The sequence below is a fragment of the Artemia sp. Qi Xiang Cuo genome, chromosome 7 (assembly GCF_049724085.1).
Source record: "Artemia sp. Qi Xiang Cuo chromosome 7, ASM4972408v1, whole genome shotgun sequence".
Classification (NCBI taxonomy): Eukaryota; Metazoa; Arthropoda; class Branchiopoda; order Anostraca; family Artemiidae; genus Artemia; species Artemia sp. Qi Xiang Cuo.
In genome coordinates, this window is record NC_142800.1 from 39,410,892 (window position 1) to 39,430,562 (window position 19,671).

Genomic DNA, 19,671 nt, shown 5'->3' on the forward strand with positions numbered 1-19,671 from the left:
TGGATAGACAACTGAAAATTTTAATCGCAAACTGCAAGATACACCATTTCACTTTGAGCAATGAAACCTGTATCTAATTTTTTTTTTCTAAAATCATATTGGGACAAGAAAGTCACCCACAATCAAAGTAATAACCAAAGCATCTTCAATAGTTAAATAGCAAAAGTCCTAGTTAAGAAAAAAACAATACTTACTAATATGCACAGATATTTCTTGAGGTCAGTGGCATCAATATGGATGGGGCAGGCGGGGTTTGTACACCCTAGACTTTAAATACCATTTTGGGGGGTATTTTCATTGAAAATGTTTTTTAGGGTATTTTCATTGAAAAAATCGACAAATTGGTCCCTTAGATTTAAAAATACATTTGTTGTAAGAATGGCATCTTATTATTTGAAATACGGTCAGTCAGACGGGAACCCAAAAGAATCCGTAGAAAATTCCTAGGGAAAACATCTTAACAAATCCTACTCCGTCTTTAAAGCACCCACGCTTCAGAACCATGCGTGACCACAGTCATCACTGCAGCTTTCAATGTTCTGATCAAGGTTTGCAGACTTATCTCCCTACTCTTTTAACTTTTTTTCAATAGAAGAAAAACACCCTGGGCCTGGGCTATTCTATTTTTAACGTCTTCACTTCACCCACCAGCTTTGCTAATAATACTAGCCGGGTAAGCAAAGCTATTCACTTGATCGATCTTCTCGTTACCCATCATCCCCTCTTCGCCTCCATTTATTTCCAATCTAAGCGACTTAGTCTTTTGAACATTGATTTTAAAGCCTATTTTTGCACCCTGAAGTTTAAAAATCTCCAAAAAATATTCATTTTGCTGACATTTTTATGTAGGACAGTCAAATAATCTAATCATAGGAGAATTTTACTTCCCAATATGATCCCATGCTCTCCCATAGTTATTGCCGTGTTCCTTAGGACAGAAGTCCATCAAAATGATCCATGTAAATAGGGAAAGAACGCAACCTGCTTAACTCCTGATTAAATACAAAATCAGGTACCAACTTCATTTCCTACCTTAACCGCAGCAACACTGTTCTCATACATAGTATTAATTATTCCAATATATATATATCTGGTATACCATACAAGAATCTGACCTTCGCTAAAGCTCTTATATCGGCTGAAACGTCTTAACAAATCCTCCTCCGTCTTTGAAGCACCACGCTTTGATGATTCAGGCACTTCTTAATTATTTTATCCTCCTTCTTTAGCTAACTGGTGGAATGACATATGAATATACAAAGTTTGAAGACTGTTGTACAAGTTACAATGTATGTATCAAAGTCCTGGAGTCAAAGTATCTAGGAACCTATCGATTTGGTTTTTATACAGGCAAACTTGGAGAATTCCCTGTCTACAGTTGCACTAAAGTTGGGTAGTACAGAACCATGAAGTATAAACGCAGAAAGTCAATGTAATTTAGGCACTTAGGATCTTTGCTGTGAAGCTGACTTTTCCAGAACACTAAAGGTGATATGCTTTCGGATTCTAAGGGATGCCCTTCTTTCATCTCTGAAGCATATTCTGATATCATCTCCCACTAATCCTCCATTTCATTATACCCTTTTTAAAATTCAATATGACTCCTTCAAAAACTTAACTGAACCAAATTAATAAGGGGACAATAGTATCAACCACGTCATCCAAGGATATGTCTGAGGTCAGGGATTTCAGGGCTGAGTCATGACGGTTGAATACTGTTCCCTAGTTTGAGTTAAAGAACTATTTTACTTGCAGAAAAAGGAAAAAAGAAATTCTATTGGAAAATGGCCTTTTGTCGATTAAAGGAAAGAGTACCTCTCAATTTTCATAGATGAATTATATTATTGATGATTTATATTTTGTTTTATTATTTTTTAGTTTGTTTCTTTATTATACTATAAAAATCTTTTTTTTTTAATTTTTCACAGCTAAAACGTAGCGGGTGGTGGGTAAACTTATTTTTCATAAAGCTTAAGCTACTGTAATCATTCGAAGACTTAACTAAATTTTCGATAAATGGAAGAAATTTATAAAAAGCAAGTAATTTTAGACAAAGGATTGGACAACTAATTGACTAATTTTGCAGTACTCATTTTCCACTGATTAAAGAGTCTTTCCCGTAATGTGAAAAGGGGCTGGAAAGATCTAGCTACAAAACCAGCTCCCTAATCACCTTTAGCTTGGTAGAGGGAGTCACTCCTTTGTAATCTCCTTTAGGTTAATATGAAACCATATTTTTAGTTGTAGCTACAAGGGCCAATGTACACACATAAAGACAAAAAGAAGAATAGAGGTTAGATTCTTGCCGGCTTTTGCTGTTTATTCGATTTTAAGGATGGTACTTGTATTATATAGCCCCGACTTAATATTCTTCATTTAAGTAGAACCTGTTTCTCTGGCAGTCAATCCTAATGAAATATACCTAAGTATGATAAAAATATAATACTTCAGAAACAAATTTGGGCTATACATTTCCACACTAGGGGGGGGGGTAAAGTATAGCGGGTCTGCATGCCTAATGTGTTTGGTATAATTATTGTGCATATCATGCAATAAGAATTGTTTTCTAATTTCGCCCTGTCCAAATACTTTAACCCCCCCCCCCCCTAATGTTCAAATATATAGCCCATATTATATATTTCCCATCTAATCTGTGACTTCTCTTTGTCTTGTTTCACGCTAAGCTGAAAGAAACTAACGAAAAAATCGGTTCTAAAATGCGTCACTGGATGAACAACTTGAGTTGTCGGCGCTATATCATACAAGTACCTTAAAGATTAGCATCTAACTTCTTATGCTGTTTAATGTCTTTTGCTTTTAGCTTATTTTTTGCTGGTTTTTCACTTCAAGTTTTTTTGTTTTTTTTTTATGTAGCGCCCGCTAGTCCAAAAACTGCATATATGGTTGTGCAAGTTTTCAGGTAACCAATTCAAAAATCACATTCCATTTTCACTGTCCTCAGTACTTAATAGTTTAACCCAAAGGTGGGTTAAAGGCAAAATTTGACAAGAAAATTGGCCGAATCCAGCCTCTATTCCTTTTCCTATTTTTATGCGTACAAACTAACTTTTGAGCAGGAACAACCTAGTAAGCTTAATTGTTGCCCCAATTGGTTCTAGGTTAAAGAAAAAACATTAAAGGCTGAAGGATATCAGTCAAAGTGATCAAATCTTGTTATATTTAACCAGTTACTACCAGCCTATCATTTGCTTTAAAAATCCTTTTAATAAGACAGGAATCCTGTAATATTGGTAATCCTGCTGAATAGCAAGCATTTAGGAACAAATTCAGCCATAGGCACATGCATTTTTTTTTATAGAGCTCTTGTACAACTAAACCTAAAAAAGGAGAAGAAATACAAGGTGAAAGAAATTAAAAACTGCAAACCTGAATATTTATAAAATCCTCGATATGAATTTAAAATGCAGATACAAAAGCAAAGATTCTTCTGCGTATATATTTTTCTACTAAGATCAACAACCTGGCACGAAACTATAAAAAGACAGTGTTTAGAAAGCAGCATTGATCAATTTAATTAGAAAGAAGCTCAGAAGCTGTGGTATTCGACATTCCGTTGGAAGGCTTTTTATATAGAATCCAAAATGAGAGGTATTTTTTTTCGCTGAAGTATATATGACGAACGTTTGACAAAAAAAAATGGAAATATTATTATAAAAAGAACGAAGAAAACGAAAGTGATTTTCAGCCAGTGGATCAAACGAAGCGAAAAGACAAAGGCAGATATTTCGCAAAGGACCTTCTTCAAGCCGTCTTCGGTGCACAAAAAAAAAAAAAAAAAAAAAAAAAAAAAAAACTAAAATTTTATAGTTAGCTTTAAAAAATCGGGAGTTTATTCTTTGAGTGTTTCTTCTGCTCTGTTAAAGTTCACTACAAAAGGTTAGTTTTTCTGTATTATTTTTTAGCACCAGGGACGACTTGACAGAGGTCCATGTCGAAATATCTGCCTTTGTCTTGTCGCTTCGTTTCATTTACTGGCTGAAAATCACCCTCGTTTTTTATTGGTTATTTTTTTTACTTATGTTTTCTCAATGTCAAACGTAATGTACAGCCTGTGTGGGCTTAGAACGTATTTACAGAACGAAATAAGCTCTAGAGAAGCTGCTTAAGACAGACCTTTTAACAACAAAGCAAGGTCAATCAATGATTTATCTGTATCTTCACCATTCCATTTCTTGAGCCGCAGAAGATTTCTTGGATGATTTGCTAAGGCTTTGTCATTCCAATCAATAACAATTACCTACAAGAAAAAGGAAAAATATTGCGTTCTGAATATAGACAATTAAACTATAAATATTTGGACCTGACTCAACTTAGACTCCTATAAGTAATAAATTACAGAAATAGAATTTAAAAAAAAAAGTTCCTTGCCACTTATTCAATACTAATCTGTCAGCAGGAGAGGAGGACAAACGAGCGATTTTCTCGAGCAATTATTCAAGGATAATTTTAACTAGTTACTAAATGCCAAGTTTGACCTTTCATGAACGCACTTTTCACACTCACCAACTATATAGGGCATGAAAAAGCAGCTTGGACGAGTTCCCAGAATAAGAACAAACCGTATCATGGTTAGTTACAACTAGACTCCAATACCAAGACCCGCAGAGTATTACAGCAACTCTGACCCGTGGACCACAGTTGTGGTGCAAAACTTTCAGCTATATCTCAAGGGTAATAAATGTTTATGCTCCGTCTCATGTTGGCAGATGCGTTTGACTATACTAAGTTATTATTTGTAAAGCCAACGTGTAATTAGAGAGCTTCTGAAATAAGTTCTGTGTGCACGAAGTAATCATCAAACTCTGTAACTATATTGTTTTTGTTTTTACCTGTATTAAGACTGTGCACTATTTACTGCGGTTAATCAATATCCGTGAAGCAGTATATTGCGTAAACTTAGCGAAAGTGGTGGTTTCTCATTAACTAAAATTGTTTCAATTATAACATTTAATTATTTATAACAATTGGAAATACTTAGTTGGAAAACATTTATATGGAAAAAATATTCATTTATAAAATAATTACTTATTGCTTCAAAATTAAGTTCCAAATGAAAATTATACATGTCATAAATACTGCACATTTCCCATGATATTAAACGTCTAAATTATAATAAACATCAAAATCGAAAATGAAAAAAAAAAATAATCTCAAATTCTGTTCCGAAATAAGGATTTCCGGTATTATTCTTTCCAAATTTATGAGATATGAACATTTTTCTTAAGTTTCGGGAGATAATATACAGTTCGATCAGTATTCAAATTTATTCGGTTTCCAAAAGTCAAGCTTCGAAGCTAGGACATTATACTTGAGACAAAATGTAGCGAATTCGCAAATTCAAAACTTCAAAATAGAGATTCGCAGAAGGAATTTTATTTCTGAAAAACCGATATCTGTTCCAGTTCTTAGATGAAAAAGATTTGTCTATCCGCGTTGGAAACATTCTGCCTTGTTTGGAAGAAAAAGTTACCAGTAGAATATAAAAAAAAACTTGATGCGTTATGAAAAATTTCGAAATTATTCTAAGTGAATGAAGCAATTTGGTTTATAAGAAAGTTCATGTCCGCTTGCGTACTCTGCCGAAAAAAACATCTTGTGTACATCTTATGTCAAACTGCCGGAAAATTTTATAAACTTCACAGGGACTGTTTCTGCCCCACTTCACGATTCCCACACCTAGGAAAAATTTCTAGTTTGAATCTCTTGCCCCTTCAGAGCTAGAGATCCCTGATCATGAGAAACAAAGAACTGCAAAAGGAGCAGTGTTATTTCGCTGAATAATAATAAAGGTCTTGTGAAGAGGCAAGGCAAAAACAAGAGGTCATTAGACAAGGACAACAATATAAAAACTGACAATAACAATCCTAACTGCTTTCTAAGGAGGAAGCTAAAGGAAACGTCTAAAGAAGATGAAAAGAAGAAGAAACTAACAACATTTCTTAAATTACGTTAAAATTGAGAGTATCTGTCATAAAGTTTTGTTTTCAATGAGGTTTTTCCTCTCCTAACTGGTAATTTTTCTGAAATGATTTTTACTCATTTTCGTACAGATTCCTTCCTTCACTGTTAGCAAGATTTTCTAAATGTAAGTCTTTAAGCAAACTTTTTTGCCTAAAATTTTAGAAGTTTCAACTGAAATCGACACAAAAACTAGGGTCTGGAAATTACCAGCAAGCTTTCTGAAAAGCTGAATATCCATTCGTTGCTTTTGGTTAAAAAGCAGAATGAAAACGCTATTTCAAAAGGCTCGTGAGTTCAGTCTTTTCAAGTCGTTTTTTTTTGGGCAAGTTTCCAAAATTTTTTCTCAAGTCAGTGGCAAACCATAGCTCGATGTCCCCACTGTATAATTTTTGTTTGTTTGATCAGAATCAAAAGATTCAAACGTAAGACGTCCCTTAATTATATCTTGGGAGGGGGAAGAAGGACACTTGGACACTTTACATCCTACGTTTGGGTCAACAATGTTACAGAAACAGTACCTTCGAAAGATCTCTGTTCAGAGAACCCAAGTCCTTCATATGAACACCATTGACATATTTGGTTTGATCTCTAAACAATTTATACATGATATACCCCTTTGGATCCAAAGCTTCTGTGATTGGGAAAGCAGTCTAAAAAAAAATAAAAATGTAAAAAAAAACTCGAAAAGCCAAAGAGGAATTTTCCTCCATTTATAAGCCACACAATCTAGAAGATACTGTCACGCCCAAAACATAGATGGCTATAACACTCTTAAAACTCAACAAGTAAATTTTTATTCGCCAGCGCCACTTGCCGAGAGATATTCAATTTCAACAAATGATTTCTCATTAAAATCCAATGAAAATTGCCAGTGGAAAAAGCCCAAAAATCTATCTTGCCCTCCTCAAAAGTCATGAAACTCTTCAGACAAGCTTTTTCGTTTCTAGCACAAGGAGAATAATAAAATCCATTTTACTGTTTTTTTATGTCTCATAAGCTGTGCTGCAAAATAATTGAAACACTTGTACCTGAAGCATTACATAAGTAAGGAATCAAAGTGCCGAGGAAGTGCTCGAATATAGTTCATTTTTTTGTGTGAAACGCTTACTTCTTAAATAAAGCAGCTAAGCACTTGATTCCCCCAAATACCAACAACTTTTAAAGAACTTGAATGGCTTATTAATTTATTCTGATATTAATATATTTTTGTTTATACGTAGATTCACGGAACCCAATACTTAACGGTATTTGATATGCCACTATACTTGGGTTTAATTCTTCATCAAGATTGTAAGTACCTGCTGTACTTTCATTTGGTGGAACAAAGAGAGGGTAAAAGAATAGATCGGTGCTTCTCGTTTGCTAATAGCGTTTTCCCAAATTTCACTATTAAATCACGTGTTCGAGCGAATCAAGTGAGTAAGTTGAGCTCAGGGGCACTTTCGTAGATGCTGCAGCGGGTTTCGAATATGATTTTACTAGCGCCATTTCGAACATCTTTTAGTTCTGTTGACGCGTAAGCAGTGTTTTGGGTTTGGGGCCTCAAACAGGAAATAGGAATACTTAAGGACAGACCTGATGTAGGTTGTAAACTCCAGCAGAAACTGGCAATCCGAGAATTCCAACCTTCACATGCTTGTTAAACCTGGATTAAGTTGTAACCTTTGCGTACTATATTATGTAAATGCAGCTTAAACAAACAATCACGTCCAATCATTTGATAATTAAGTGGTACAATTGCACTAGATATACTGCCGTGCTGCGACCCCGGATGCAACCATATTGGCACAGATCTATTGAAGGTGCACTTTGTAGTAACAGAGAACGGTAGATACAACGCTCAGTTGATCACTGGAATGGGGTATCTTGACTTTCGGTATGACACTAAAATATGCAGCTTTCCAGGTCTTCAGAAATAATTATTCTGAGAAATACTGGTTTATTACTGACACAATTGGATTGGCTAAGAAAGGTGAATACTCTTTCAGTAATTTCTAGGGGAATTCTCAAGGGTACGAGGCACAGTTGTCACGTAGCCGTCTGAATGCATAGAAATCTGCCATTTCTGACACTTATACAATTTCGTCCATACTATAATAAATTATCCTGAGGCACTACTTAGTCTAAAATCGACTGTATGCACTATAGCTTGTATTGGCGGTTGCCTGAAAGGTCACTTGGCTCCATAAAAAGATAGTGTGCCCATACAGTACGGCTCTAAAGGCAATCAAACGAACGTTCAGTAACATTTCAGAGTGTGAGCTTGTTCAAATTGATATTGCAGATTGGAAAGAATTGTGGGACCAGAACAGTTTACAAAATCAAGGATTGTATCAGTTTCAAAGAGGAAACTGGGAACTTCTCTTCTATCGTCTCCCAGATTCAAAAATTTATTTTGAAAAGGGATTACAACAATTCCAAAACCTTAAAAAAGAAAACCAAAATTTTTGAAGCTAAGCAGAAATCTTTGTTAGAAATCAGACTTGCTGTAATAATCAATTATCTTTGAACAGAACATCTAAGTAGCAGTTATTTTTTTTTTGTAGCCTGCGTGGATATCAATTGTCAATTTGTATACTAAGAAGTAATTCAATCTTATCACTGAACAATTTTCATGTGCTTGATTTTCCTTGATTTAAATGTTCTTGGCTTTCTTTCATTTACATTTACTTGACTTACTTGACTTTTCTTGATTTATATACTTGACTTTTCTGGATGTTCATACTTACAATTTGTTGATGTAGCATGGGATTATTTAAAAAGGCATTATTTGCCTTGCCTAAAGTATCGCGTCATACAATATCAAAATATCAAATTCTAATATCAAGTACCTCCCCGACCTTTACAATTTACTAACTAATAGAATAAGAATAAATACTGAAAAAAAAACAAGACTTGATGTTCATGGTGTTCCAGTCTTTTTTGACGAAATTTTTCTTAAGTATATTTTGGCATCATCAATCTAATTTCTGCTTTTGCATGCATCACATCAATGCCGTTAGTATGACGCCATATTTAGTTAGGAAGCTATTCCAAATTATAGAACCATTAATGCAGTTTAGACAACATGACATCATATTCGTTCTAAAGTGTCAGAACAATGACGTCAATTCCTTAACATAAGAAAAATTTAACGACGATGTCAATCATTTGAAAAACCATGTTCCATGCAAAAATGTTAATGATTGGAATTCCAGTCTCATGTGGAATATCAGCTTGGTGGGCTATTAAAAAGATTTAAAGAATCCACAACATATGAATTACCAATTGTAGGTACAGATTACAGGATTCTGATCCCAGCATAGAGAGAGAACAAACTGCTCAAAATAGCTCTGAAAGCATTTCAGGTGCTATAGAACAAACAAAGAACGAAGGCGATAGTGATGCACGTAAAGAAAAAGAAACTCCAGTAAAAGAGGCTTTTGATAATTATATAAAAACGTGTGAGAGGCCGAGGTAGTTTCTGTTCCAGCCTCAAAAAAGCCAATTGAAAAGATAAAAAAACATTAGTGAGGGTAATGCTGCTTTGACTGAATCCTAAGAAGGAAGAAATGCTTCGAAAAAAGAAAAATTCAACAAAAAAAGGATACTAACCTAATACTCAGTTTAGAGATACTGTTAAAGTGGTTTCTCAGTCTGTAACGGTGGTCATAGACACACGGGTTTGTGTTCATACTAAGGTCTTGTATGTGTAACCTGCATGGTACATTTTCGTTGGTACTACCTTCTCGGATTCCTACCTACCACTGAAAAGCTAAATTTTTTTTTAGCGGAACACTCAGTTTTTGGGAGGTCCCGGTAGGTGGTTATGTGACAACATCTACTTTGGGATAATTATATGTTAGATGCAATATTATTTATAAGGAAGTTCTAAATGTATGGAATCGCCAGTGTGTGCACTTTACGATAATACAAACTCCTTGAATTTTAGTAGATAGTAACTAAAACTACAAATACATCATTAAGTTTCTGCTGTTTAAATTTTGATTACTATGTGTAAAAATTATCCCAAAAAATCTTGGACCAATTAAATTTTTCATCTCCTCCATTATTTTTGTTACAGTAAAGAACAAACTGTAGTCAGCTTTACAGTGGTAGCTGGCATCAAATAAAGGATCGGTAAAGGTCATTATAAATGGGGATTAGGTATCTTTCATTGACATTATGGTTGTGGAATGTAAGACTAGACAAAAATAAGGAGAGATAAAGCAAAGAGCATTGTAATCAAATTCACGGTGGGTGAAAATCAACAACCTGAACCATCAAATGGGACAAGACCCCAAAAGCGAAAATTTACAAGTGTTAAAAATGATAATTCATTGAAAGAAAAAGACGTTTGTGTCCCTCCTCCTGAACAATTAACAAATATATGAAAAGACATTAAAGTGCGCAAAGAGCAGAAAACTGGTAATAGCAAAAATATTTATATATATTTTAAAAAGAGATTACCACAGTTCAAAAACTTTAAAAAATAAAACTGAAAGTTTGAATCTTAGTAGAAACCGTTGTTAGAAAAAACATCATTACCGAATTTCTTTTCTTATAAGTATAAGCAATGTTTTAAGACGCGAAACAAGTTGAGATTTTTTTTTAAGTTCAGTTCAGAATCGCTAAAGTTATTATGTAAACTGCAAAAATATTTACGGTGCCTGAGCAGTAATTTTAATCTTTTAATTCAAACTAGAAAATTATAAAATTAGTTTGTTTTTTGTTTGATAAAATCAACTTACTACGTGATTAAGCTTACAGGTTTGAACATAATCAGTTATTTTATGACAGTAAGAAGGCCCAAAAGACGAAAATTTGCAATTATTACAAATGGTGATTCTTTATTTTGACAAGGGATTACAGCAATTCAAAAACCATAAAAAAGAAAACCAAAATTTTCAAGCTTAGGAGATATTGCTGTTAAATATTGGACTAGATCTAATAATCAGTAATCTTTGAAAAGACTGCAGTATGGATGGACATCTAATCAAGTAAAGAGCAAAAAAACTCGCAGTAGCAAAAATATTTGTATATATTCTGGTCACGGATTACAAGAGTTCAAAAACCTTTTTGAACACAACCAGTAATATAATGTCAGTAGGAAGGCCCAAAAAAGAAAAATCTGCAATTATTGCAAATGACAAGTCTCTATTTTAACAAGGGATTACAAAAACTCAAAAAACTTAAAAAACAAACCAAAAGTTTGAAGCTTAGTAAGTATTTTTATTAGAAATCGGACTAGCTCCAATAATCAAACATCTTTGAACAGAATCAGTATAAAAAGACATTAAATTGCTGAAAGACCAAAAAACGGTAATTGAAAATGTTTGTATGTATTTAAACGAGGGATTACAACAATTTAAAAACTTTAAAAAAGAAAACCAAAGATTTGAAGCTTAGTGGATATCGTTGTTAACAATCGGGCATGCTGTAATTGTCAAATATCTTTCAAAAGACATCAGTATGAAAAGACAAAATTGTCTGCGATAAGAGGACAAGCGGCAATAAGAATCCATATATAAAAGCCTGCCGCGTACCAAGTGCTGGATTCCAAAGGCTGGTAATTGCAAAAATATTTGTATATATTTTAACAAGAGATTACAACAATTCAAAAACTTTAAGAAAGAAAACCAAAAGTTTGAACCTTAGTGGAATTGCTGTTAGAACTCGGACTTGCTGTAATAACTAAATATTTTTAAAAACACCGCAGTATGAAAAGGCAGCAAATTGTCTGCGGTTAGAAGACAAGCGACAATGAGAATCCATATACAGAAGCCTGCCGAATGCCAGTGCCCGATGGCTGGTAATTGCAAAAATATTTGTATATTTTTTAACAAGGGGTTACAACAATTCAAAAACTTTGAGAAGGAAAACCATAAGTTTGCAGCTTAATGGATTTCGTTGTTAGATATCAAACTTGTTTTAATAATAAATATCTTTGAAATGACTGCAGTATGAAAAGACAGCAAATTATCTGCGGTTAGAAGACAAGCAACAATGAGAATCCATTTATAGAAGCCTGCCGCTTGCCGAGTGCCAGGGCCCAGCGGCTTCGCCGTCGGGCATCCGGTACTATACATATACATACATATACAAAGAAAAGGAAACGAAAATCAAGCTAACATCACATTGAACAAAAATTCAAACTTGAATAGTTCTAAAAGGATGAAAACTTTAACAAAAACAAGGGTCGTAAAAAAAATATGAATTTATAATTGTTACAAACGTTTTTATATCCAGTTTTTTTTTTTGTTTTTTTTTAAACTTCATTGGTATTCTAATACTCTTTTAAAATCTTGTTTCTATTAAAGCAGAAATGACATTTTAGTCTTTAGAAGCGATCCGAGGCCGTCAGGGGGGGGGGAGATATACCAGGTCTTATTTATGGTTACTTGTGTTGGTCATATGCTTCACTGTGTTACGCATTGCATAACTCAATAGACAACTACAAAAACTAAACATCGATGTTTGATGGAAGTTTGTGAAGCTATCGCAAAGCAAATCTAGGTTAATGCAAAGCAAATCTACATTTCATTAAAGTACTAGGGAGAAGATTACCCACATTTTTATTATTATGACTGCTGAGAAGCAAAGAGGGTTGTTAGCCAATATCTTTCTCGTTTTTTTCCAAGGGAGGGTATGCCAAGCTATTTTGGAATGGAGGAGAGTTCAGATTAACCCAGGATCAAAAAATTCTACTCATTTAACAATCTAAAATAGGCGTATTAAATATTTTATTAGCGTATGCTTTGGGACAAGAACGGTTCAAATCCAAATACATCTCCAGAACACTGCAGTTACAGTCTTGTAAGCTAAAGACGAAAGCCCTACACAAAATACACTCTTTATTTATTATATGTTGATAGCATGAGGTTTTACTTGCCGGAATCATGCGTCACGTCGTTTGCCAATGCTACTGCTATTAGTTTCTCTAGTCAATGTATGGAGGTTCTATTAAAAAAAGTGAGCAGTGTTTTGAGCCAACTTTATATTTTTACAAGCTTTCGCTTTTTCCCCGGTAATGTAAATAAAACGAATTTTAAAGGGTACAGTAGTATAGGAACACCACCTAATTTTGCTGGAAAAGTTTTCCTTGCACAAAAACCGCTGCAGCAAGTTGAATGTGTAAGATATCTTTGATTGTCACATATCATGGGAACAACACAGTGACTTGGTTGCTTCAAAAGTGGCCAGAGGAGTTGGAACTGAGGCTGATACATTTTCTACCGTCTGACACTCTTCGTCTGCTATATCATTCGGTGATTAGTCCTTACATTTATCGTGATTGTTTTATGGGCTAATAATTTTTAGTCAAATTTTAAACGTTTGCAGATTTTACAAAACAAGGCAGCAAGACTAATCGAAGGATATGTGAAAGAGAATAATGACATGTCTTCATGTTTTAAGAAGCTGAAAATAATGAATGTAGGCCAGCCGAGAGATTATCAAGCCGCTATTTTTGCTTATGAATATTGGAATGATGAATTTCCTGAAATATTTCGCTCACTTTGTACAAGTAATTTAAATGTACATGGTTATAATAAAAGAAACGCTGGGGATTTTCACATAGAGCATCACAACAGTATGCGAGGCTGTTTTCAGATATAGTATTTAGGACCGAGTGTACGGAATTCTCTTAGGGCAAGTATTAGGGCGGCTGAACCTCAACAGTTTTTTAAACGCAAAATAAAAAAGTATTTTTGGGATCGGAAGGTTCAGGTCTCAAAGTTCCTTTGATTGTGCCTATGGCTTTTCCATTTTTATTTACTTCATTTTTTTACGAGAGAGTTTGTTCACTGGCTCCCTTTTCAAATGTCTTTTTTGTTAGTGTTTTGTTTTCGTAATTAGTTAGTTGTTTAGAAGCCGCTCGACCCCAGTACGTTTATTATGTCTTCTTTTAGAACGGCTCCTGCTATTATTTATATGCTAAGTATCTTGGCTGGAAATAAATATATTAATCTATTAAAAATGAATAAGCAAACGTTGAGCCAATGTTACTTACGAATGCATTTTCCTGGGTGTAGATAACGATTTCATAAACTGGTGGACCTGTTTGAGACAAAAAAAAGTCTAAACCAGGTCGCTTCTTGAACCGCCATCCGGTTTGGTACTAAAAAAAAGTTTGAAAGTCAGTTTCACATTCCACCTTTTTTCAAAAGTTTGGCACGTTTTTATGGTGCTTTATTTATCAGCTTCAGCAGCAGATTTTCCAGAAAGCAAGATTAGTTTCTTTGAGCTTCGGTTCCTACCTTTCTCTACAAAATTTCCAAACCCAATAATTAAGTCCCTAGAAGAAGCCTCCAAAACACTGAGAGTAGTGGTACATCCTCCCAGAAGTGAATTCGCCAAACTTTCGCAATTACTCAGAAAATGTTTCAGTCTGTCCTCCCAGTATCACTTACGCAGTGACAACAATTTGCACACACTTGCAACCAACAATAGCCTAATAGGTCTCTACGGCATGTTCAGTTTCAAATAAAACTCTTCAGCATACAATACTTTGATCTGGTTGTAAAACAAAACGCAATATGATTATGAATTTACACTCTCTTTTGCTTTAGATGCCTAATCTATTTATGTATACATGAGTGACAAGCAGTTTAATTTATACTGTATGCATGAATGTTTTTACAAATAAACTAATACCCATAAATTTTGGAGCATCAAAATGTTTTTTTTTAAAATTATCATAATAAAAAAAAAGGACAAACCTTAAAAGACGCACTAAAACAAAAGAGGTCTTTTTCTATAGAAAAATGTTTACGTTTTGATTTTAAAATCTTTTATTCTATATTGCCCAATAAAACCTATCATCTGTCCTATTGTATATATATTTTTTTTATTCTTCACCCTGTACTAGGGACAGTTGAGAGGAGGTTTCGATCAAAATATTTGCATTGAACTCTCTTCTCTCACTGATTGTGATTCTATTTGATTTTGTCGTGTTTTTTTCTGATGTCAATTCCGTCTATCTGCAGTGATTATATACGATTTTAGTGTTTTGCTCTGTTTTGTGAATTCTGTACGGACTGGTTCATTCTGTATGTTTGCTCTCATTGTTGATAATACTTTTTTACTGCTGGCAACTTTTTGACTTGAAAAGAAAAACATTTGTTTACATTTTATTTGAAAAATCCCTGAAAACTGAAGTTGGTGGACTATCGGCCAGTGGCCATATGCACAACAAAAACACACATGTGAACAAACCAAAGAATAATACTTAACACATTTAAAATACTGTCTTCCGTACCTCCACACTTTTCTCTGTGAAACTTTCAACCGTAATAATTGAATTAACCAAACTTTGGCAATTACTCAAACAATATTATGTGAAAATACCATTTTGTTTTAGCGTTTTTTTTTTTAGGTTTTTTCTTCTATGTTGTCTTGTGGACCTCTATCTGTATTTTTTATCCTAAATTCTGTACTCGGGATGGGCAAGCGGAGGTCTCAACCGAAATGTTTACATTATACTCTCTTTTTTCACTGCCTGCCATTCTCCTCATTTCTACCTTCGCTACGTCTTTGTGTTTCATCATACTTAGCCAGTGCGGTCTCAAAAAGAGTAGACGGCTTTGGGAGAGAGTTACCCCTCTCAGAATCAGTCCAAAGGACTCCTCCAGGAACGTTTTTAAATTGAGGCCTAAAAAGTTGTTTGGCTGCTTCCAACCCCTCCTCCCCTGGCTGAAAAAAAGAATCAGATGCTCACCAATCCCAAACATTGGCTGTATGTACTAATACAATACAAAATAAAATAGCAGGAGTTATCATCACAATGTCAGACATTAAAAAAAGAAACTGATAACCGAAGACAATCTCAAATTTTATTTCTTTGATCTATACTAAAATGATAAACAAATTGTCCGTGCCAACGCAAATTATGGGTTACCAACATCGCAGTTATAGAGTTCCTATCAAAGAAGAAGTAACCTACGATCATAGGAAAATATCACCAGTAGGTTTATTTGCACCAGTTTTATCAATATTTGTTAGACAGGCTGTGAAGTAATAGTTTTTGTTCGTTTTAAGTTTCAACTTTGCTCTTTACTTCCCTCAGAAAAATTTTGGTTTTTAAATTAATTTCATACATAATAAGATCGTAAAAAGAAATTCCATTTTCTTCCTTTTTGCTTACAATGGAACAATATTGTCATTTTAACATGCTAGGTCTCATTCTCATTATTACGGGAGACTCGTGGTACAAATGTTTAGAACTGCTCAATATACTTTGGCTTATATTCAAGCTTGCAGTAAGTAAAGAGTCGAGAAATGATAAAACAAAATCTAAAGAAGCTTACAGTCCAATCTGGATGAACGAGAATTCCAGTTAACTCTAATACAACAGTATACGGCGGCTGATAATAAGGCTCTGTCAGAGGATTAGGAAGCAGTCGCTCGTCTGATGGGTCTTTAATTGACTGAAAAATAAACAAATTCTAAACAGTAAATTCCACTAAAAATGGCACAAAAGGGGGCATAAAATAAAGATAATGAAATACGATAATGAAATAACAGAAAAAGAAATACGAAAAAAAAAACATTAGACATACTAACAAATGATTTCTTTGTTCCCAGAAAAACATTGTGGGGCTCGACACATGACATATTTAGATGCTGTACGTTTTTTCTTTGTTTACCCCGTTGATATCAACACAATAAATTAGTGCATAAGTTTGACCTTACTACTGTACTAGCTCAAATGAATGCTCTCAATGAAGTTTGATGTAGGCCTAAAGATTTAATTTGTCAGTAGGATTTTTATTTTTCTAATATTTGATTAAAATTACTTTTGTTATATAGCGTATATAGTTATTTTTGTGTTGTTTCTTTTTGGTATTTCTTTATTTTATTATAGATTATAATTCACAGTGTTATTTTGGCCTTTTGGAGAAATATTAAATAAAAAAAATTGTGATGAATCACTGACAATTTAAAAACCATACTAATGAGTATGGAAAAGTGATGAGGGAGTACTTCAAAATGGTTTTGATAAAAAGTTAAAAACTGTCAGCACCTCTGGCCTTACAGCGTCACCAAGAATTACAAAAACCCAAAACAAGCTCGATTCTCATTTATTGAAATATGCATTTCGACAAATCCGACCCGAGATTTTAGAGGCAGTGCCGTAACGCTGCCTTGGTGAAGAACCCTAAACATTCAACGTATTATTTTTTTTTTCGCAGTCACTTCGTATGAAAGGGGTGGCCGTGGAAACTTCGGAAACAACTAATTCGACTGGAAATTGAAACCTCTAGTGCATTTCGCATCAAAAGTGTCTGGAGTGTAACCGTACTCCTTCCATGCCCTTTTTTGCTACCCTATTTGTAGCCCCTAAATATATCCCATCAAAATTTTGAGACACACATTTTCCTCAAAATACTCAAAAGGGTCCAATAGATATGATTCCAGGGATGACATGGTCGCACAGGTCCTGGGGTAAATCACTAATTTTCTAAACATGAGTTTTATGGTGAGAAACGCAGATTATTTGAGGCTGGGTGTGCAATTTGCTCGCAATTTTCAGAGATAATTCTCTGGATCAAAAGGATCAAAGACTTGGTTATGACGAAGAGGGCAAAGCACTGGGAAATAGGCCAAAGAATTTTATGTCCCTGATCAGTTTCAAACTTGCGACCACAAGTCTTTGGTCCAAGAGTAGCCTAATATAAAAAAAAGTCATGGGACATCGCTACTTAAAAATGTCCTAAAAGCGTATTTTCCTTATCACCTAAAAACTTTTGGGAAGCTAATGTAGAAGAAAAAAAATATATAAATATATATTCTACTACCAAAACAGTCCTAAACAATTTTTTCCAATCCTTTCGCAAAGGAATGTTTAGAAAAGACTCATTCGGTTAGAAACTGAAAGTTCCAATGCACTTTTTAAGGGCTGAAATTTGATTTTGGGTTTGAAGGCAACCGGCCTTCTTCCTGTGGTCATAAATATTACCAGCCCCCTTCCCCTGGAAGTTCCATGACATTAGCTCCATATTTTGCGGTAGTCTTTTTGATCAGCAACGTTCAAGGGTCTAATAAGTATGCCTTCGGGGTTAAAAAGAACAACCCCAGGAGCAATGGCCCTAAATTATAGAAATTAACCAATATTTAGATAGGTTTTAGCCAAAAAATTCTTTAGGATCTTTTGCTAGACAGAGATTTTCTTAAGGGTGTAATCACAAGCAGGGCAATAGCGCTGCCTAAATAAAGAGCGATATGAGCACAAGCACAATGCATTTTTTTTTTTTAGTTTTTTGGTTTTAGACCAGGGCACTACGTATCGAAGGATTTTGTAGAAACTTCGAAAAGTACTCTTTCGATTGGAAATTGAAAGGGCTAGTGACCTTATTAATAGTCGAAAGTGATTGGAGGGCAACTAACCCCCTCCCACGCCCACCATTTCCCCAAACACATCCAATCAAAACTTTGAGATAGCCATTTTATTCAACGTAGTTGAAAGGTCCGGAAATTGTGTCTTTGAGAATTACAACTCCTCTCCCCTAGAGCCCTCAGGGCAAGGGTTATAAGTTATTCCCTGGGGGGGGGGGCATTTAAGATTTATATGGAAAGGGTGATCGTATAAACTTCGGAGGGGGCTCATTGGATTGTTAATCAGAAGTTCTAGTGCCCTCTTTAAGATTCAGAGTGATCGACGGGTGTATACCCCCCCACACCCCGTATTTTCCCGAAATGCAGCTGATAGAAATTTTGAGATGGCCATTTGTTGTCGTAAAAACTTCTAAATAGGCTCATTTGATTGGAAATTGAAGGGTCTAGTACCCCTTTTAATAGTCGAAAGTTACTGAAGGGCAACTAACCCCCTTCCCACGCCCACCATTTCCCCAAACACATCCAATCAAAATTTTGAGATAGCCATTTAGTTCAACGTAGACAAAAGGTCCGAAAATTAAGTCTTTGAGGATGACAACCCCCCACACCCCCCAGGGCTAGGGTTGTAAGTTACGCCCTGGGGGCATATAAAGTTTTATAGAAAGGGTCGTATTAAATTGGAAAGGAAGTGTTCATTAAATTGGAAATCAGATGTTCTAGTTCCCTTTTTATGAGTGAAAGGGATTGGGGGTGTCCGCCCCCCCACGTCGTATTTTCCACAAATGCATCCGATAAAAGTTTTGAGATAACCATTTGTTCAAAAATAGTCCAAAGATCATATAATAAGGCCTTTGGGGTAGATAGAATCCCCCGGAGTCTGGGGGTAAGGATTGTAATTTTTGTCTCAGGGACGTATAAGGTTCTTATGGAAAGGGTGGTCGTGTGAACTTTAGAAGAGGTTCATTCGATTGGAAATGTATAGTTCTAGTTCCCTTTTAAGAGTCAAAAATGATAGAGAGCAAGTAGCCTCCCTCCCTGACATCCTCTTTTCCCAAAACGCATTCAATTGAAATTGTGAGATAGCCATTTTGCTACCAATAGTTTAAAAATAATATAACAATGCTTTTAAGTTGGACACAATCCCCCAGAGCCCATTGGCAAGGGTTGTAAGGTATGACCAGGCCATATAAGATTTTTATGGAACGGTTAGTTGTATAAACTTTGGATCGGATGGAGCTCATTTGATTAGGAGTTGAAAGTTTCAGTGCCATTTTTAAGAGTCAAAGTTGAATAGAGGGCAACCAGCCACATCCCCCAAGCCTATCATTCCCCACAAAATATCCGATCGAAATTTTTAAGAGCTATTTTGTTCAA

At 34.8% G+C, this 19,671-nt stretch overlaps 1 protein-coding gene across 1 annotated transcript in view; it reads right to left on the bottom strand.

Moving 5' to 3' along the window:
* LOC148950263 (mitochondrial import inner membrane translocase subunit TIM50-A-like) overlaps positions 1–19,671 on the bottom strand; it is an 81,655-nt gene that overhangs the window by 10,596 nt on the left and 51,388 nt on the right. The window contains exons 3-6 of the mRNA XM_089091535.1: positions 16,269–16,388; positions 13,973–14,080; positions 6,501–6,632; positions 4,135–4,258 (exon numbers count right to left, since the gene is read on the bottom strand). Of these exons, the coding sequence (XP_088947661.1) occupies positions 4,135–4,258; positions 6,501–6,632; positions 13,973–14,080; positions 16,269–16,388 (484 nt within the window). The remainder of the gene's footprint in view (positions 1–4,134; positions 4,259–6,500; positions 6,633–13,972; positions 14,081–16,268; positions 16,389–19,671) is intronic.